Source organism: Sebastes umbrosus, chromosome 6 (assembly GCF_015220745.1).
Source record: "Sebastes umbrosus isolate fSebUmb1 chromosome 6, fSebUmb1.pri, whole genome shotgun sequence".
NCBI lineage: Eukaryota > Metazoa > Chordata > Actinopteri > Perciformes > Sebastidae > Sebastes > Sebastes umbrosus.
The window spans coordinates 35,430,478-35,452,255 of record NC_051274.1 but is presented as its reverse complement, the minus strand read 5'-3'; the positions used below and the strand labels follow the sequence as shown (position 1 = coordinate 35,452,255).

Sequence of the window (21,778 nt, the reverse complement as noted above, 5' to 3'; positions counted from 1 at the left end):
GAAAAATAATAACATCTGCTCTGCCTGTTGAGTGACTGAAGGTTTTATAGACTCACATTCATCATTTGGAGAGAAGAACCCTAAAAACACCCTGTTACATCTCGGTATCCGAAATACAGACAGAGTGAGAGCTCTTTCTGTTTTACTCATCTTTGGTCCGCTACGCCCCGCCCACTTCGGTCTGATCTGACCAATCGGTGGACGTCTCAGGGAACGCCCCCTCCGGGATATGAAGGCTGTTGTCCAATCAGAACCGAGCAGCAGCTCAACGAGGTCAGCTGAGGAGACTGATCATCTATATATTATTTTATATATATTATTTAAATATATATAATTGTTTATATATATAATCATTATTATAAATATTATTATTTTATATATATATTATTTATATAATATTTAAACATTTATATATATAGTTTATATGTATATAATTATTATTATAAATATTATTATATATATATTATTTATATACCGTATATTATTTATATATATAATTACTATTGTTATATATATTTATATGATCAGTTTACAGGGTTTTGACTGATAACTGATTCTATCAGAGGTGGTAGAAGTATTCTGATGTAATAATACTACAGTGAAGAAATACTCTGTAACCAGTAAAAAATATATTCTTACTTCAGTAAAAGTACAAAAGTATTAGCATCAAAATAAACTTAAAGTACCAAAAGTGAAAGTACACTTTTCCACTTCAGAATAATATAGATGACTGAATTATAATTAAGAACGTATTAATGTGTTCATCACTTTAATGCTGAAGCTGGTATATACTGTATATATGGTATGAGTTTATTTTAATTGCTTTGTATACTGCTGGATAGCTTGTGATCAATACCGTTATATTTTAATCTATAATATTACACCATAATATATCTGTTGATACTAATTTGTATTATTAATCTGAGTCTAACTAAAGCATCCTTCATTGGACTCACTTGGCCTAAAAATTACAAAATAAATGACATTTAGCAAAGCACAAACAACATTTACACTTATTACAGATATCACATTTATTTTAACATGGATGCAAAAATACACCAAAATATCAAATATCCAACCCTCTCATCTCTCATTAAACCATTACATTATCTATAACTAGAACTGATTACAAGATATACATATATATATATACACATATATATACACACACCAAGATATTTAGTTTAAAGCTGCAAACATGAAGCCATTTACAGGAATGTGTATCACCTATTATGATAATCAATTATTGTAGTTTGACAGTAGTATTGAGTATAACAGGAAAGAACAGTATAATACAGGATATAACAGTATAATATAACAGTATAATACAGGATATAACAGTATAATACAGGATATACTAGTATAATACAGGATATAACAGTATAATACAGGGTATAATACAGGATATAACAGCATAATATAACAGTATAATACAGGATATACTAGTATAATACAGGATATAACAATATAATATAACAGTATAATACAGGATATAACAGTATAATACAGGATATAACAGTATAATATAACAGTATAATACAGGATATAACAGTATAATACAGGATATAACAGCATAATACAGGATATACTAGTATAATACAGGATATAACAGTATAATATAACAGTATAATACAGGATATAACAGTATAATACAGGATATAACAGTATAATATAACAGTATAATACAGGATATAACAGCATAATACAGGATATAACAGCATAATACAGGATATACTAGTATAATACAGGATATAACAGTATAATATAACAGTATAATACAGGATATAACAGTATAATACAGGATATAACAGCATAATACAGGATATACTAGTATAATACAGGATATAACAGCATAATACAGGATATACTAGTATAATACAGGATATAACAGCATAATACAGGATATACTAGTATAATACAGGATATAACAGTATAATATAACAGTATAATACAGGATATAACAGTATAATATAACAGTATAATACAGGATATACTAGTATAATACAGGATATAACCAGTGTTCATGATGTCATTTGGAAGCACTGTTGGTCACCAGAGGCTTCAGTCACCGTGGCAACGGATACATCATGTAGGTGATGGTTCAGGTGGCCGTGAGAAAGACAGTAGGCTGTATAGTTATCTCCCAGATCTGGTGTGATCCTAAAACTATACAAACTACTACCTCATCCCACAGCTCCTCTTCCTCTTCTTCTTCCTCTTCCTCTTCCTCTTCCTCTTCCTCTTCCTCTTCCTCTCTGGGCTCCAGGTCATTTAACATATTTATATTTAAACCCTTTTAAACACACATACAGTAAACATGTTGCTCATGTGTGTTTAAACAGTTCTGAAACAGATGTGAGAGGACAGATGTGACAGGAGACGGATGTAAGAGGACAGATGTGAGAGGACAGATGTGAGAGGACAGATGTGAGAGGACAGATGTGTGAGGAGACGGATGTGAGGACGGATGTGAGAGGAGACGGATGTGAGAGGACAGATGTGTGAGGAGACGGATGTGAGGACAGATGTGAGAGGACAGATGTGAGAGGACGCAGATGTGACCCGTCCTCAGTAAATGATGGAGCCTACCTCTCAGGAGGCTTCCTTTCCTTGAGGAGGGTGTCCAGTACCAGTCCGGTACCGAGTACCTGACCCGGGTACCTGCTAGAAAACAGAGCAGGACATGATGAACCGGCCTCACCACCACCAACACACACATACACACACACATCAGACTAACCCTCTCTGCTGCTAGCCTGTAGTCTCTACCTGAAGCTAGCAGGCTGTTAGCTCCTGTTAGCTGCTGTTAGCTGCTGTTAGCTCCTGTTAGCTGCTGTTAGCTCCTGTTAGCTCCTGTTAGCTCCTGTTAGCTGCTGTTAGCTCCTGTTAGCTGCTGTTAGCTGCTGTTAGCTCCTGTTAGCTGCTGTTAGCTCCTGTTAGCTGCTGTTAGCTGCTGTTAGCTCCTGTTAGCTGCTGTTAGCTCCTGTTAGCTGCTGTTAGCTCCTGTTAGCTGCTGTTAGCTGCTGTTAGCTGCTGTTAGCTGCTGTTAGCTCCTGTTAGCTGCTGTTAGCTCCTGTTAGCTGCTGTTAGCTGCTGTTAGCTGCTGTTAGCTCCTGTTAGCTCCTGTTAGCTCCTGTTAGCTGCTGTTAGCTGCTGTTAGCTGCTGTTAGCTGCTGTTAGCTGCTGTTAGCTCCTGTTAGCTGCTGTTAGCTCCTGTTAGCTGCTGTTAGCTGCTGTTAGCTCCTGTTAGCTCCTGTTAGCTGCTGTTAGCTCCTGTTAGCTCCTGTTAGCTGCTGTTAGCTGCTGTTAGCTCCTGTTAGCTGCTGTTAGCTGCTGTTAGCTGCTGTTAGCTGCTGTTAGCTCCTGTTAGCTGCTGTTAGCTGCTGTTAGCTGCTGTTAGCTCCTGTTAGCTGCTGTTAGCTCCTGTTAGCTGCTGTTAGCTGCTGTTAGCTGCTGTTAGCTGCTGTTAGCTGCTGTTAGCTCCTGTTAGCTCCTGTTAGCTCCTGTTAGCTGCTGTTAGCTCCTGTTAGCTGCTGTTAGCTGCTGTTAGCTCCTGTTAGCTGCTGTTAGCTGCTGTTAGCTGCTGTTAGCTGCTGTTAGCTCCTGTTAGCTGCTGTTAGCTGCTGTTAGCTGCTGTTAGCTCCTGTTAGCTGCTGTTAGCTCCTGTTAGCTGCTGTTAGCTGCTGTTAGCTGCTGTTAGCTGCTGTTAGCTGCTGTTAGCTCCTGTTAGCTGCTGTTAGCTGCTGTTAGCTGCTGTTAGCTGCTGTTAGCTGCTGTTAGCTGCTGTTAGCTGCTGTTAGCTGCTGTTAGCTGCTGGTTGTCCTCTCATTGAGTCTCTATGAGTCTCATCTCCACCAGTAGCTGTTAGCTGAAGCTCTGAACGGCAGCCTGTTAGCTAGTTAGCTAACCGGCTAACCCTGAGCAGCCAGTAGTGTTATCATGCTGTCAGCTGGTACTGGTGGTTCAGTCCTCTCCGGTCCTCTCCGGTCCTCCTGGAGTCTCCGGTCCGGTCCGGTACTGGTCTCGGCTGGTGCAGCAGTGGTTCCTCTGACTCGGTTCTGATGGTTCTGAGGGTTCTGAGGGCTAACAGCAGCAGCTCGGTGTTTCAGCAGAACATCACGTGACCCGAACCAGCCTGCTACGTAGCACCCGTGTCAGAGAGGTGGCGCGCGTGTGCGTGTGTGTGTGTGTGTGTGTGTGTGTGTGTGTGCGTGCCTCTGCTCTGGTAGTTGATCTGGTCTCTTAGTGGTCAAACGGAACTACAACTACTGTCCGTCACGTGACGACATCAAGACCAAATATACTCCCCCCCATAGACTATATTATATATACTATATATATATATACATATATATATAGTATATATATACTATATACATGTATATATATAATATACATGTAAATATATATATATTATATATGTATATATACATATATAATATATATATATATATATATATAATATACATGTATAATATATATGTATATATATATATAATATATATATATACATATATATTATATATATACATGTATATATATTATATATGTATATTATACATATATAATATATATATATTGTATAATATATATACATGTGTATATATAATATATATACACATGTATATATATAATACATATATGATAGACATCTGTAACTCAGAGGATCATTTATTTGGAGGTGAACACTTTGATAGTCCTGATTTAAATCATTAAAGCCACTAACAGCTGAATCAGTTATTCTTCCTGTTCATGTGAATGAGACCCAGACCGTGACGTCAGGACCACGTCACCGAGTCATGTGACCGAGCGGACGCTACACCTGTAGCGTTTCCTTGTGGAGCCGTTTCGTTTTTGTTTTTTGTTTTTTTTATTTGTAAATGTCAGTATCCATAGTAACAGCAGAAAACATTAAAAACATTTACATACAGAAGATGATCACAATGATCATCGTCCAATCAAATCAGAGCTACAGGAAATCAATCAATAATTTAATAAATTAATAATTAATTAAATATATATATATAAATAAATATATAAACAAATAAATAAATAAATTATTAATCAATTAATTAATTAAATAAGTAAATAAATATATAAATAAATAATTAAATAAGTAAATAAATATATAAATAAATATATAAACAAATAAATAAATAAATTATTAATCAATTAATTAATTAAATAAGTAAATAAATATATAAATAAATAATTAAATAAGTAAATAAATATATAAATAAATAAGTATGTAAATAAATATATAAATAAATAAAGGACACAAGTACTTTTTTCACTAAAAGAATATTTTATTTCAGCACTAAGTCATAAATAAATAATTAATTAAATTAATAAATAAGTAAATAAATAGATAAATAAATAAATAAGTAAATAAGTAAATATATAAATAAATAAATAAAGGACACGGAACACAAGAAGTACTTTTTTTACTAAAAGAATAAATTTTATTTCAGCACTGTAAGTCATTTCCCAACCAGTACAAACATGACTGCCATCTTTGTCTCTTTCTGAACCGTTCCTCCTCTCCTCCTCTTCCTCTTCCTCCTCCTCCTCCTCCTCCTCCTCTGTGACATCAGACCACCAACAGTCAGACTAATTAATAAAACAACAAAATAATAAGCTTTCTTTATTCTCGTCTTTCCACAAACAGTCCGGTGCTTCCATAATGCTAACAATGATGACAAATTATACCAACCATAATTATAACAGCAATAATGATGATGATAATATTTCTATAACAATAATATTATGGATAAATTTTAACCCTTTTCGCTGCACAGGTAGTTTCAGGCGGCCCTGGTACTGAAGGACATGCATCGGGACTCTTGTGGCTGATTCACCAGCGGGACCAGAAACATCCCATAATGATCAACTGGAGGGGGGGGGGGGGTTATACTGGAGCTGGGAGGGGGTTATACTGGAGCCTGGGGGGGGAGGCGGGGGGTGGCAGTGTAGAGAGAGACAGACAGAATAGGGACCTTTATTCAAACTGGACAAAACGCTGTGAGGACGAGGAAGAACAACGGATGACTCGTCTCCACATCCTGTACGACTGGACGACAGACCATAATACTGTTGGACTTCTACAATATACAACATGGTACATCTCTATTCTGGGACTTTTGGTTCTCTTTAACGTCATCGAGCTCTTCAGAGGCGCTGAGCGGCGAGACGGGACGCTTTTTATCTGCTGGACAACTCTTCATCATTTCATCATCATCATCGGAGACGCTGAGTTCTCCTCGCTACGCTCCGGCTGAGACTCACACCGGACAAGAAACTAAACATTATATATATGCATATATATATATATATATGCATATATATATATATATATATATATATGTATATATATATAGATATATACATATATATGTATATACATACATATACATACAGGTTATACAAGACACGAAATTGGTTATCGAGATTGTGGATGATTTATTTTCTAGTCGTTGCAGATATAAAAGCAAAGCTGGAAGTTGAAGCTTGCAGATTTATCAGTTCATTCTAATCTATTTTTTATTTTATGTTATTATTTTGTTTATTTATCGACTGATTGTTTCAGCTCTGGAGTCTTTTTTTAAATAACTTTCATCAGCGTACATGCAGATGATGTGATGTTGTGTCGGGAGGCGGGTTGATCTCTCAGAGTCGTGTTTAGAGGAGAATTCAGCGTCTCTCAGCAGCGTCTACGTCCTCCTGCGATGGAGAGACTCAGTAATCAGTAATCTGAGTCTGGGAACGTTCAGAGAGCACAATGAGTGCATGCAAGAAAAACGCAAAAGAGGGCGCCAAAACCCAGCGGGACTGAAAGCGTCTCCGTCGGGTGTCGATCTGAGCAATCTAAGCGTGTGCAGCGGCGCTCACAGTCTGAATTCAGTCAATGAAAGAAGTTACAGAGCGAGCAGCAGGAGCTGGTGAATTTACCCACAATGCCTAAAGACTCGCTCGCTCGATGTCTTTCCCCGTCTGTCTGCGTCTCCACGTAAAAACACGACCTCACATTGACTGTCAGATGAATCACACGTGCTGTAATGTCATTATATATATTTATATATACTGTATATATAAATATAATCATCACTACTGGGGGGGGGGGCAGACTGTCCATGTCTATGGAGGCTTTATAGGGGCAGACTGTCCATGTCTATGGAGGCTTTATAGGGACAGACTGTCCATGTCTATGGAGGCTTTATAGAGACAGACTGTCCATGTCTATGGAGGCTTTATAGGGGCAGACTGTCCATGTCTACGGAGGCTTTATAGGGACAGACTGTCCATGTCTATGGAGGCTTTATAGGGACAGACTGTCCATGTCTATGGAGGCTTTATAGGGGCAGACTGTCCATGTCTATGGAGGCTTTATAGGGGTTTTATAGGGGCAGTCTGTCCATGTCTATGGAGGCTTTATAGGGACAGACTATCCATGTCTATGGAGGCTTTATAGGGGCTTTATAGGGGCAGACTGTCCATGTCTATGGAGGCTTTATAGGGACAGACTGTCCATGTCTCTGGAGGCTTTATAGGGGCAGACTGTCCATGTCTATGGAGGCTTTATAGGGACAGACTGTCCATGTCTCTGGAGGCTTTATAGGGGCAGACTGTCCATGTCTGTGGAGGCTTTATAGGGACAGACTGTCCATGTCTATGGAGGCTTTATAGGGACAGACTGTCCATGTCTCTGGAGGCTCTATAGGGGCTTTATAGGGGCTTTAGAGGGGCTTTATAGGGGCAGACTGTCCATGTCTATGGAGGCTTTATAGGGGCTTTATCGGGGCATTATGGGGGCTTTATGGGGGATGTTGGGTGTACTTTGGTTCTCAGGTGTTTACTAGAGACGTTTGGCTGCTTCGTGCACGGCGCAGAGTTCAGCTTAGACTGATGAGTCAACCACCAGGTTGTTATCGGGGATATTATGAGAATCATAACATAGTGCAGGCGACAATTTTCATTTAAAAAAAACGGGCAATATTTACTTACGTACATAATAAACGGTGGTCTAAAGATGCCATATAAAATACAGGTAAGGAAAATCTCGATCATTACAGTTCAGATGTCTAGGTTGGCTAAGCGTATTCAGTACTAACTGAAGCGATGGTAGAAGGATTAGATTAAAGATGTAATAACATTAAAAATAGTAAGAAAAAACACATTTGCACAATTGAATAAAACCGTTTTTTTTTCAGATTTTTTTTTTCCAGACTCTGGCTAGATACATACAGAAACTGATTATCAACGTTAATATAACCTTTACTGTTAGTCGGGTTGATTAAGGTGGGCGGGGCAGCCCAAAGAGAGAGAGAGAGAGAAACGGCCAATAGAAACGGTCCTAAAGGGCTAAAAGGAGAGGCAGAGCGGGAGGTGACGACAGCGGAGGAGAAGAACTGAAACAGGAAGTGACGGGAGGATGGTGTGTGTGTGTGTGTGTGTAGAAGGTGTGAGTGTGTGAGTGTGTGATGCATGTACGCTATGAGGGAGAATAAGAGAAGACGTCAATGGACATTTCTGGGGAGGAGGGGGGGTTATAGCGGGGTGAGGGGGTGTAGGATAACAAGCATAAAATCACTGATCAAATATCTATCGAACTAAAACAGACGAGGACGAGAGAGGGACACTACATCATGTATCGAGTTGACTGTTTTCTGTTCTATCTACTGTGTAACTCTGTAAGGGTTTAACATCTATGTGTGTGTGTGTGTGTGTGTGTGCGCGTGCGTCAGTAGGACGTGTTACCAGACTGACCTGGTGAACTGACGACCACCACTGGAACTGAAACTGCACAAAATCACTTCAGCACGAAAGCAGAGAGAACGCTGCTGGTAACCTAGCAACTGAACATCTGGTTCTCATGTGTGTGTGTGTGTGTTTATGTGTGTGTGTGTGTGTTAGTGTGTTTGTATCTGGCGAGCGAATCGAGAGAGGGCATCATATACCAGATCACGCTCTGGCTCGCCGCGGTAAAGCCTTCTTCTATAACGACGTACTGGTGCGATACACGTGTGTGTACTAATGTCGACGGTGTAACGCAGTAGTATTTATAAAGAGTAAATGACTCCTAGTAGTAGTAGTAGTATTACGTATTCTAGACGTAGTATTTCGGCCAGTGGAGTTCTATATTCTCTAGCCTCTAGTCTTGGTGTCTGTATGACAGTCCTGTGTTCAGCCCGACGCTACTCGTAACCTAGAAACACCTGCAGCACTCCAACGCTTCGTCCCTACCAACAACGGAAACCTCTCATTTCATTTGGTGTCGGTGTTGGAGACGGCGGCGCGGCGGCGCGGCGTGGCGGCGCAGCACGGGCCTGTGATGATGAGCGTAGGCCTACGCTCACGGCTGGGTCAACTGTCATGGTTGATTCAGAACTGACGGGGATGTCTGACGCGACTACATCAACACTTACAGATACAAGTCGGGTTGTTTCCTTCAAAAACGGCGTTTGTTTCCGTGTCAGTCGGTGGCACGCCGCGGAGGAGCACGAGTCATCAACATAGTAAGAAAATAAGGTGCTGCTGTGTTGACTTGTCTTTAGTTTGTTTAACACGGTGAGCTCGTTCAGTCTCTCTCAGTCAGTTCATAGAGATTATCATCATCGTGTTTCACTGGCCGGCGTCGCTCAGCAGGAGCCGACGCACTGCGCTCGTGCTACCGCCGGTCGGTTCGCTGTGGTTCCGTAGTCAGATGAAAGCTACTAAGGGGGAGTGGGGGGAGGGAACACATCTCATTCTCTACAAACACAAGTGCTCTAATAAAACGATTCGTTATGGTAAGTCTCAGATTGTGAGCGGCACACTCGGGTCCGTCACGAGGCCTCCCTCTCTCCTGTCATGTGATGCGACCCGTGAAAAGCCTCCGCCGCGTCGGGCCGGGCTGCTTCAGGGCGTTTAAGTGCTTCCTGTTGGTCTAAAGTGACACACCAGAGCTCGTGGTGCTGGGCTATCGTCATGACAACCGTTACTCTTTCACCACCAGAGGGTGGTGAATGGGGGGGGGGGGAATCTTTGAGGCTTTAGTCGCCACGCCCCTTTATCATCGCTGGCGGCCTCAGTCGGCTCGCCGCTTTTTAAAAATACACTTTGGAAATAAACGTGAAAAGACTTCCTTGAGAATCAGGAGTTCCTTCAACGTGGTTGTAAAGTCGGTGAACGCCGGTCGGACGCCGGTCGGAGGAGCTCTGCCTGGCAGCAGCTCCCCCGATGCTCAGCGCTCGGCTCCATCTTTTCTTTTTGGCCTGAACTCCAGAAGGTGCCTCACAGTTTATCTCTGTTTCACCTGGTAGCAGAAGACTGTGGTTCCAGTGTGGTTCAACATTTTTAAAACAAAGTGCTTCTTTGTCTGAAACCACTCTGTTCACATTCTGCCGTCTCTAATAGATCTCTACCGTCACATGTAGCTCCACATGTCATCATCGGGGGACGCCGTTCACCCGGATATACAGATATACGGGGGGCGCCGTTCAACCGGATATACGGGGGACGCCGTTCAACCGGATATACAGATATACGGGGGGGCGTGTTCCAATTCATCATCTTAAATACAACAATAAGTGCTTCTGTTGGGCTAATAATACAATCAAAGCTTTGGGACGGGGGAGGGGGGGGCTCATATAATAATGCACTGTTTCTTTTTGGAGGAGCGGGGGGGGGGGAGGGGCATCTTGCATACTTTAGGGCTTAAGGTGCATAAATTCATGGGGTGTCTTAGCACAGCTGATCGCTAGGCTATGCTACATGGGTCAGAGTCAGACAGCACGCTAATACCACTAATACCACGGGGGGCGGGGGGACAAGTGCTCCTGTGATTACATAACCAATCAATCAATCAATCAATCAAGGGCTTCGGTGCTAGTAGAACTAGTATAAGTGAGGAGGGGGGGGGGTACATCACTGTTACATTATTATTAAAGAGTCAAACTCTGTCTCAAACCTCAAACCTCAAACCTCACGACACGGCGACGGCCGCATCAACACACAACTACCAACCAGGCCTGCCATGGAAACCATGGAAACCATGGCGACCACATCCAATGTGTCACCGTAGCGGAGAGCTTCCCGCGTGTGTGTGTGCAGAGGACCATTAAAACACTAAGAGACATTTTAACTGTACAGATGCCCATACTGAAGGGGGGGGGCGTTAAGTGGCGGGGCGTAATGGGGGCGGGGCTTCAAGCTTATTTTACTCTGAGTGCGGGGCGGGGGGGCGTTTAGGATTTTGAGTGTGGGGGGGGGGGGGCGCTTACAGACTCATGGAGAAAACCTCTCTTCATTAAACAACATAAAACCACATGAGAAAACTAAACAGGAAGTAAAGAGCTCGCTGCTTTATGACGCGGAGCAGCAGGAAGCGCGAGGAGGAGCCTCGCCGCCGCCGCCTCCTGCTCCACGTCATAACGTGCACAGCTAGCGGGCAGGGCTACAAAAACAGGGAAAGGCAGTCAAACACAGAACTCTCTCAGAGCAGTGCATCCTGGGAAAGGACGCCATCACTCCTCTTTCTGTAGCGCTCCGTCTGACGGGCAGTCGTCAAGGCAACAGGGGGCCTCCACCTCCACCCCCTCTGATTGGTTGTCTCTGCTGGCTAAGGCACACGGGATTGGCTGGGCCAGGGGGGCCAGCTCCAAGGGCTGGCCGATGGCGGAGGCCGCTGAGCTGCCGTTCAGCTGCTGGGTGGCGACATCTGGCGTGGAGACCGCCTCCTCTGACGGCTTCGGGGGACTGCTGGATGGCGGCGGCGGCGACGTCTGGAGGAAGAGGAGGACGGGCAGAATGTCAACACAACAGCACAGACACAGGCCCTGTTCATACCTGGTAGTAACATGTGTCCTCAGTGATCTGATCACTAGTGGACAGCTATCAGTACAGATGTGAATGCACTCAGGACGCATTGAGCTCTGATCCCTCAGACCACATTCAGAGGTTCAGAAGGCGGTCCGGGCCACATTCAGTATGTCCTGTCGGTAGGGCTGGGCGATATGGTCTAAACATAATATTGCGATATTTTTAGGCCATATTGCGATACACGATATATATCGTGATATTTTCAAATATCCTCTAAGCACTTCATAAATGCTCAATTTAACCCTTTAATGCATACAATCACACCAATATGATGATTCCTGTAGTCCCTGCAGGACACTGTATGTCTGCTTTAAGACATCCTTGTTTATATTCATTAGTGGTTTCTTTTGGAACAGTTGTAATGTTGTGCTCTAGCAGTGGTGGACTGTAGGCTACTCAAGTACTGTACTTCAGTACGGAGCGGGGGACCGCGAGCCCTCACTCACCGGGCCTTACCGAGCCGAACTACAGCAGTGTGCGGACTGTCGCGGAGGAGATGCCCCCGATGAGGACCAGCCAGCCCACTGAGAAGTGTAAAAGTATTTTCGGTTCATTATGAAACTGTTCATGGCCCACATGTAAAGAGGAGGATGGAGCAGCTTTCACAAACATTTATAAACGCCAACTGGCGATATGAAACTATATTAAAACAACAAACAGGAGGGGAAGGGAGTTTTGTTTAGTTTATTGTTTTGTTGTGGTGGTGAAAACGTTACCAGCGGTAACACTGCTGCTCCCGCTTTGCAACGATCCAGAAAACCCAAACAGACGGCTTGTTTCTTCCTCTCAGCGGCTTCTCTGGTTCACTGTGCTGTTTGTTACAGCGCCAACACAAAGGCGTGATGCCGCACATGCAGTTACAAAATAAAAAATTACGAAATTTGACGGAGGCGGCCGCCTCGTGATTCTCTATGCAGGTAAAACGCTGCACACACCCTAACCCAGGAGAGAGGTCTGGCTGGGGCGGAGTCTGTGATGTGTGAGAGGGAGCCGGAGGAGAGAGGGAGAGAAGGAAATGCCAAAGCGAGTCTCATGCCGGCGGGCTGGCTTAAAAATATTACATGACAATTTGTAGTCGAAGTTCGCGATATAGTCATTTTATATATTGCGCGAATATAGTCGATGTATTGCCCACCCCTACCTGTCGGTACAACTGTATTTTAATAATATATATCTGATCTATCGGCTACATATCTACAGACTATCAGACTACAGACAGGAAGTACATCATCATCATCATCATCATACTGTCGGATGGAGCTCTGTTCCAGCTGTTTCCTGGCGAAGGCAGCGGTGTCGGCGGCGTGGAGGTCCCCGGGGACCGCCGGTACAATAACCTTATATTTAATGTTAATAAAAATGTACCTACAGCTGTCCACTAGTGATCCGATCACTCAGAACACATGTTAATACCAGGTGCGAACAGAGCCAAAGAGGGTATTTACAGCTGTGATCACTGTTCATGGAGGAGTAAGGTGTGAAAGTGTGCTACCTGTGTTCTGTTGGTCGGAACCTTTTTCACGCTTCGTATCTTGGCTGGGATCTCTTTACCCCTCCTGAGGATGAAGAAACAGAAACAACCGATATCAGAGGTCTCACTAACTCTGGAGGACATTTCACACCCTGAACCAGGAGGAATCCCTCTTCACATGGGGACATCATAACATCATAACATCATGGTGACATCATAACATCATGGTGACATCATAACATCATGGTGACATCATAACATCATGGTGACATCATAACATCATGGTGACATCATAACATCATGGTGACATCATAACAGAACATTTATCATTTTAGCCAACAACGTTAAATAGAAGTTACAAAAGTGATTACCGACTTCTACCAACACTGGATATCTGTAACAGAGCTAGTTAATAACATAATACACATATATACACACATGTTGACAGAACCGTCTGATTTCCGAATAAAAACTAAAGGCGGGAAAAGATCCATTTTTACGATTTCTAAATAGATGTTTTAACACCAGAATGGATCTATCTGCTTCATCGGAGTCCATGTGGAGGTAGAAGGAAGTTACCGCTTTTATTGTGGTAGTGTGAGTAACGTGACGTCATATCCGTTCCGTATCCGTCAACCAAAACAAACCTCAGAGAGTCTAAAGCGTTGGAGGGTCGTCGTGGATACGACCTGCACCCTCACATGTTAAATCCAGCGTGGTAAACACTACACATCCAGTAAAGGATGGAAACACTTGGGGTTTCACACATTGACAGGAAAAGCAGAGCTAGACAGAGCAGAGATAAAGCTGCATGCTAACTCTGTCACGGGCAGGAAACGTTATGGTATGGAGGTAACGTTATGGTATGGCGGTAACGTTATGGTATGGCGGTAACGTGGCGGTGGAGCCGGCCGTCGCTCTCGTCTCCGTGGTCAAATGGGCCGACGTTACGACTGTAGAGCACCCAGATACTGACATTTGTGTCCTCTGCATTGAAACGGCCCCGATGGAGCTGACCATGGATGGATAAAGAGAACGGAGCTGACGGGAGAGCTAGAGACCACCTTGGAGAAGTTACAGGAAGTAGACACGTGGGACTACGTACGCTTTTCAAAATAAGGTGTTAACAAAGGGAACTGTAGATACTAAATACATCTATGGAAATCAGACTGATGGATTATATTCACCAGAAGTATAAAACATTACATGTCCCTTATAAATTAAAAAGAAAATACCACTAATCTGTGAGGGAAATGTCTTTATGCTTTGATTTCTGGGTTGCTGGATAATAAATGTAATCAATAATTCCTGCCAATGATCCTGATATATTTGACTTCAGGACGTCTCTGACTACAGACATGCTGAAAATCAAACATTTTTACTTGGTTCATTTAAAGATTTTACAAAGTCAAAGTCCTTAGAAGTGTCTGATTCATCTTGTTCACTTCATGGTCTAGAGGTCAACAAATTAACAACAATCACTATAAATCACAGTAGTTGTATTGATTAGAAGGTGATGATGATGTTACTCACCCTCTCCCTGCTCCCACTGACACCACTTGCATGTTGAACCCCCCCCTCCCACGGACCGGTTTGTTCCCGGCCCACTGGCCGACCACCATACCAGCGATCTCCAGCTTCCCTCCCTGGGGGGGGATGGACTGAAGGCCTGCAGAGACAAGAGAACATCGTAGAGTCTCCAGTCAGAGAGTACAGCTGTGTCCCAGTTCCACACTACACACCAGCTGTATACTCTATGTACTATTTAATATATATATATATAGTACTGTGTAGGTGATCTGCAGCTGGTAAACAAGAGATCTGGACACCTTCATGATTTACACTAACAGGAAACTATACCACACATGCACCGCAGCTTTCACTTTTTATGCACCACATATCCGCATTATTTTAGATCATTTTTTAGTATTTTTATAAACTATTTATGTGCCATTGTGTTTCTTTTATAGTTTTATAATCTATATCCTGCGATCGGCTCTGAAGTCCATCCTGGTCGCACCGATCTCAAATCATAAACATTAAACATGTTCAGTATTTATTTATATATCTGATCATACTAAACATGTTTATAGGGACTGTTAGTAAGAATCAGAAATGTCTTGTTAACAGCTTCACCTGTGTCCGTTAAGTCAACTAAAGTCAGCGTCCTGTTGCTGGCGCTTGTGCTCGCTCTACATAGACATGAAGGAGCATCGCTCAACACAGTGAGGAGACACACGTCAGCTAAAAGCACAATATCACTCTATATTTCAGCTGCTTGGCAGTAATGTTAGCTGACCAGACCAAGGTCTCTCCATGAATCAATGCTGATCCTAGTGTTGGCTTTTCCTGCCTCAGCCTCCCGACCGCGGCCGGAGGGAACGGGGGAGACGCCGGAGTTTTGGTGGGAGACGATAACGTTTCTCTCTGCGGAGCCCCGTCACTTCACAAGACACGGGAAACCTCTGTTGGTCTGGAGGAGCTGCAGCAGTTATTTCTGCACAAACGTCCACTGAACATTTCACTAGATATTCTCAGAGCTAAACTAACTCTTCTGCAGTGTGGAGTGAGCAGCATGCACGTGAGAGGTGGAGAGAGAGAGAGAAGGAGCGCGGTGTGTGAGTGAAGGCAGGCAGAGGAGCAGAGGAGCAGAGTACAGCAGAGACTCCGGTCCTGGAGACCAAAGCTACGGTCTCCCCCGCGTCCTCCGACCGCGGCCAACACTGTTTAACAGACAGGCTTCACTAGATACAACCGAGAGGTTTTGGTGCTTCACTGGAGTTTGTGTTGGAGTCTGAGTCTGAACAGCGGAGACACACGCGAGACCATGAGACACCGACCCGCAATGATTTATATCTGGAGGAAGTTACAAACAGGAACTTTAATAATATAATATCTAACCCTTTAACAGGTCTTAATATCCATTAACATTAAGCGGTGTGAAACAGCTCTAAGAGGTGTGAATGAGCTCTAAGAGGTGTGAGCAAAGACCAAGAGGTCAACAAAAAGCATGGAGGTACCTGGGAAGGCTCTGGGTCTGTGCTGGGCCGGGTGATGAGGATGATGAGGGTGATGATGATGAGGCATGCCCATGGGGCGGGGGGGGTATAGGGGAGGCATCGGGTAGAAAGGGGGCACCATGGCTGGGGGGAGGAAGGCTGGAGGAGGAAGAGGAGGAGGAGGAGGAGGAGGGCGGGACAGGTTGATTCCCTCCAGGATGGCCTGACGCATCTTCTCCACCTTCGACACCAGCTCCTCCTGCAGAGAGAAGATTCATATTATTATTATTATTATATCTATTAGACACCAGCTCCTCCTGCAGCCACAGGATCACATCCGTACGTACCTGTCCCTCGCACATGTCCAGCAGGGCGGCCCGGTCTCGAGCGGCCCGGGCCAGTTTGCTCTGAAACAGTTTGCCGTCGAAGAAGCCCCAGGGGCAGCAGTGTTCCCACGGCAACGGCTGGCCGCACACATCGTTGATGAACAGCGCCGTGTCGACGCCGGCCATGAAAAGAGAAGCCAGCTGCACGCCGCGGGCGTCCACCTTCTCCACCTAACGGCAAACAAACAAATGGTAAATGGTAAAAGGACTTGCATTTATATAGCACTTTTTTAGTCTTCCAACCACTCAAAGCTCTTTACACTACATGTCAGCATTCACACACACATCCATACGCTGATATCAGAGGCTGCTAAGGTGACAACTTTGCCATGTTATCTAGCTCTAGCAAGATGGCGGCGCGCACTGGTGCAGCGGCTCATGGCTCTCTAACTCGGTTTTGTTTGTTGTTTTTTTCCGTGTTTTCGGAGTTGTGTTATGCAACATATACCTACAGTCACCAAGACCTACGTAATATCGGATTACAGTACAACACAGCCATTACAAACGACTTCCAACGGACTCACAACATACCAAGGGACATAGCGAGACCACCGGGCTCTCCGTGGATTATAACCGGGCCCGACAGACTGCGCAGACGGCGGAGGGAGCGGAAGCAGAAGCGGGGGTGCAGAGCGGGCCTACTAGCTAGGCTAAGGAAACAACCGGCCAGACCTCCGCTACCAAGCATCTTCCTAACAAACGCCAGATCCATTATACATAAAATGGACGAGTTGGAGCTACAGGTAGCTGCAAACAGCTTCATACGGAACTGCTGTGTGATGATCATTACAGAGACCTGGCTTCACCCGCTAATCCCAGACGCAGCAGTACAGCTAACGGGCCGCACGACACATCGCTTCGAACGGAACAGTGACTCCGGTAAGAGGCGAGGGGGAGGACTCTGCCTTTATGTAAACAATGACTGGTGTTCCAACAGTAGGACTACAGACTGTTATTGTTCCCCGGACCTAGAAGTCATGTCAGTCACATGCAGACCCTTTTATCTGCCACGGGAGCTAACAGTCGTCATTATCATGGCTGTTTACATCCAACCAGATGCTAACATTAGCAGCGCTCTCGCCCACCTACTCAGTACTGTAAAACATCAGCTGGCCCATCCTGACGGCGTTTTTATTATTGCCGGCGATTTCAATCAAGCATGCTTAAGGACAGTACCTCCCACCTTCACTCAATATGTGAAGTATAATACAAGGGGGAAAAGACACTCGACCACGTATACTCCAACATAAAGCATGCTTAGAGGAGCAGCCGGGGATCGAACCACCGACCTTCCGATTGGTGGAAAGCCTACTCTACCCTCTGAGCCACAGCCACCCCGTCTTTTATTTTTCAATAGATGTATTTAGTATCTACAGTTCCCTTTGTTAACACCTTATTTTGAAAAGCGTACGTAGTCCCACGTGTCTACTTCCTCTAACTTCTCCAAGGTGGTCTCTAGCTCTCCCGTCAGCTCCGTTCTCTTTATCCATCCATGGTCAGCTCCATCGGGGCCGTTTCAATGCAGAGAACACAAATGTCAGTATCTGGGTGCTCTACAGTCGTAGCGTCGGCCCATTTGACCACGGAGACGAGAGCGACAGCCGGCTCGACCGCCACGTTAGCGCCATACAATAACATTTCCTGTCCGTGACAGAGTTAGCATGCAGCTTTAGCTCTGCTCTGTCTAGCTCTGCTTTTCCTGTCAATGTGTGAAATCCAAAGTGTTTAGGGGGAGGGGGGTGCCTCACCTTGAGCTCCTGTAGCTGATCAGGTTCGTAGAGCTGACTGGAAACAGCCTGAGCCAGGAAGGCATCCAGCTCATGTCTCTGGAGTATCCTCCCTCCAGGCCACTGCATCATATACCTGAGAGAGGACAGAGCTCACGTTTACTGACAAAGACGGACTAACAGATGTAATCAGAGAATAGAATAGATAGATATATGCATCCACAAGCTTTGACCTCCACTTAGCAACAGCTCCATGTCGTCATAGCACAGTGGTAACACAGCAGAACACACCATTACTGAAAATCACACAACTACTTCCTGCTACCAACACGGAGCTCTAGCTGATGTAGTAATGTACACACAATGTGTATTTTGCTGTGCAGTGTACTGAGAAAACGTGCAGCCTCAAGAGTCTTCATTCAGTAGCACTAGTCATTTATAGTAATCTCTGGTTAGGTGTTTAGGTGTTTAGGTGTTTAGGTGTAGGTGTTTAGGTGTTTAGGTGTAGGTGTGTAGGCGTGTAGGTGTTTAGGTGTGTAGGTGTGGGGGTGTGGGGGTGTAGGTGTTTAGGTGTAGGTGTTTAGGTGTGTAGGTGTGTAGGTGTGTAGGTGTTTAGGTGTGTAGGTGTGTAGGTGTTTAGGTGTTTAGGTGTGTAGGTGTGTAGGTGTAGGTGTTTAGGTGTTTAGGTGTTTAGGTGTGTAGGTGTGTAGGTGTGTAGGTGTTTAGGTGTAAGTGTGTAGGTGTTTAGGTGTTTAGTTGTTTAGGTGTTTAGGTGTGTAGGTGTGTAGGTGTTTAGGTGCAGCGTCCTACCTGAGCACGCAGCACATGAGCAGCAGATGCTGGGGGACCTGTGCTGGGTTGAGGAGGGCTGGGCAGTCGGAGCGTAGGCAGGCCAGGAAGGCCCTGGTTCTCCTGGAGCGGTCCTCGCTGGCTCGACCCAACCACAGGCGCCGCAGGTTGGGGCAGGTCCACTCCCGGAAACACAGGGCCGGGACCAGCTCCGGAGTCAGGGCCGACTTGGCTTTACCGCTGCTCCACTCTTTGACAATCACTGGAGGAACTGGACCAGAAGAGAGAGAGGAGGGTTAAACATGGCCAGTAGAGGAGTAACCATTCATCTACTACATCGATATCTCGATTTATATTCCTACCATCCAACTACATCAATAGGTTCTCTGCTAGTTGTCGTTCACGCGAGACGTATATCGATATAAAATCGATTGTATGGATACTGAGGATTTGCACCTTGTATTTAAGGACGACAAACATCGTATGAAAGTGTTCTTTAGCACTTGTATCAGTAAAGAAATGTTAAACATTACTCCGGTTCACTCTCCATACATGTGGCAGCTTGCCAGCTCCGGCCCCTGCAGCACGAGCACGCATCCATGGCGTGCACGCAGACGAACGGCGCACTGGACTCCTCGCTCTCTCACCCGGCAGAGGAGCCCGTCGGCAGAGTTTCAGGTGCTATCAGTCCACTCGACGACGGCGGCTTCAATCCACAAGAGCTTTCCCCGTCATGATATCTATGCGCACGCAGCATCAGCTTCACTTATCCAGCCGGAGAGCAGACGGTCCGCGAGGCAGATTATCACGACGGGAGTAAAGTAAAAAACTAAACAGAAACTCGGCTAACGTTAGTCTAACGTAGTTTTAACATGTTGTTCCAGATGTTTTCATTTATGAAAAGAGCCCAAATGAACCCTGTAGGTGGACCACTGGATTACTATCAGCTGTTTGATCACTATCAGCTGTTTGATCACTATCGGCTGGTTGATCTCTATCAGCTGTTTGATCCCTATCGGCTGTCTGATCTCTATCGGCTGTTTGATCACTATAGGCTGGTTGATCCCTATCAGCTGTCTGTTCACTATCGGCTGTTTGATCACTATCGGCTGTTTGAACCCTATCAGCTGTCTGATCACTATCAGCTGTCTGATCTCTATCAGCTGTTTGATCACTATCAGCTGTCTGATCACTATCGGCTGTCTGATCCCTATCGGCTGTTCTACAGTTGCACTTTTTATTATTTTCTAATAAAAGCTGTATGTATTTGCCATTAATCGTTGTTTACTTGTTTATATCCATAACTAATTTATCCCCGATTCCCTCATAAGAACAACTTTGAGGAATCCTGACCTGCTTTGTCCAGTAGCACATATTTATTTCACAGTCACACTGACTGAATCTTTGGCAGAAATAAGTTACTGTATTGATTTCAAATCATTGAATCGTATCGCTCTAGATGAGCCAAATATCCTCCTTGAATCGTATCGGAACCATGGAAATCGTATCGTAGTAAAAATGTTTCGTTCCACCCCTACTGGACATGGTTTGGTTTAAAACAACAATACTTTTTTTTTTACGATCTTGGAGTAGATGTTTTAATGCCAGATAAAGCTGATAAGCTTCGAATGTCTGTCGTCATATTTTTTTATGAAAAAATAATAATAATAAAAATAATTCCTGCTAGGGATGCACCGATAACGATACCAGTATCGGGTCCGATACTGTTCTCATGTACTCGTACTCGCAAAACGGCTTCGATAATGCTTTACGGTGGTGCGCCTGACCCCGCTGGGCCGGGATCCCGCCTCATTGCGCCACAGGGTTTTGCTTGCACCCTCTGACTCGCGCGTGCGTTAGACTCCTTGGTCCGTGTTTCTAGAAGGGTCGGGTGGGTTGCCGACATCGCCGCAGACCCCTGGCACCTTTTACGTGGGGCAAGCCCCGATCTGGCGGCACGACGCGGTCGGGGCGCATTGAAAACAGTTCGCCCCGGTCGACAGTCACACCGGGAGCAGGGGGCTGTCCCTGGCGGGGAGAGAGGGCGCACGCAGCTAGCCCTTTGTCCCTTTGTCCACGGTGCGGCGAGGTCCGGGCGGGGAGCGATGTAAAGCTGCAGCCGCGAGCCACCTTCACCCTGAGCCTTTCCAAGCCGACCTAGAGCCGGTGGCGGCGCACCGCCTCGTATGCCGTGTGTCGCTCACACCCTCCAGCTGGCTGTTAACGAGGGTCTTTTGGCACGGAGAAGTACTCGTCTCGGTACTCAGTATCAGCGAGTACCCAAATGTAAGTACTTGTACTCGGTCTGAAAAAAAGTGGTATCGGTGCATCCCTAGTTCCTGCCAATGATCCTGATATATGTGACTTCAGGACATCTCTGACTACATACATGCTGAAAATCAAACATTTTTACTGGATTCATTTAGAGATATTTCAAAGTAAAAGTCCCTAGAAGAGGATGATTATACTTGTTCCCTTCATGGTCTAGAGGTAAACAAGTTAACAACAATCAGAATAAATCACAATACTTAAAAATCACAATACATATCA

General features: G+C 44.6%; 1 protein-coding gene and 1 long non-coding RNA gene across 2 annotated transcripts in view; one reads left to right on the top strand and one right to left on the bottom strand.

Annotated features, from left to right (window-relative positions):
• Positions 1–5,436: 5,436 nt before the first annotated feature.
• fam120c (family with sequence similarity 120C) overlaps positions 5,437–21,778 on the bottom strand; it is a 32,302-nt gene continuing 15,960 nt past the window's right edge. Inside the window, exons 11-17 of the mRNA XM_037773933.1 lie at positions 19,250–19,499; positions 18,461–18,575; positions 16,674–16,883; positions 16,348–16,585; positions 14,861–14,996; positions 13,349–13,412; positions 5,437–11,759 (exon numbers count right to left, since the gene is read on the bottom strand). Coding sequence (XP_037629861.1) covers positions 11,502–11,759; positions 13,349–13,412; positions 14,861–14,996; positions 16,348–16,585; positions 16,674–16,883; positions 18,461–18,575; positions 19,250–19,499 — 1,271 coding nt within the window. The 3' untranslated portion in view covers positions 5,437–11,501. The remainder of the gene's footprint in view (positions 11,760–13,348; positions 13,413–14,860; positions 14,997–16,347; positions 16,586–16,673; positions 16,884–18,460; positions 18,576–19,249; positions 19,500–21,778) is intronic.
• LOC119490491 lies at positions 14,598–16,336 on the top strand. Its single transcript, XR_005207417.1, has 3 exons — positions 14,598–14,766; positions 16,109–16,111; positions 16,325–16,336. It is a non-coding gene; the product is annotated as an uncharacterized LOC119490491 (long non-coding RNA).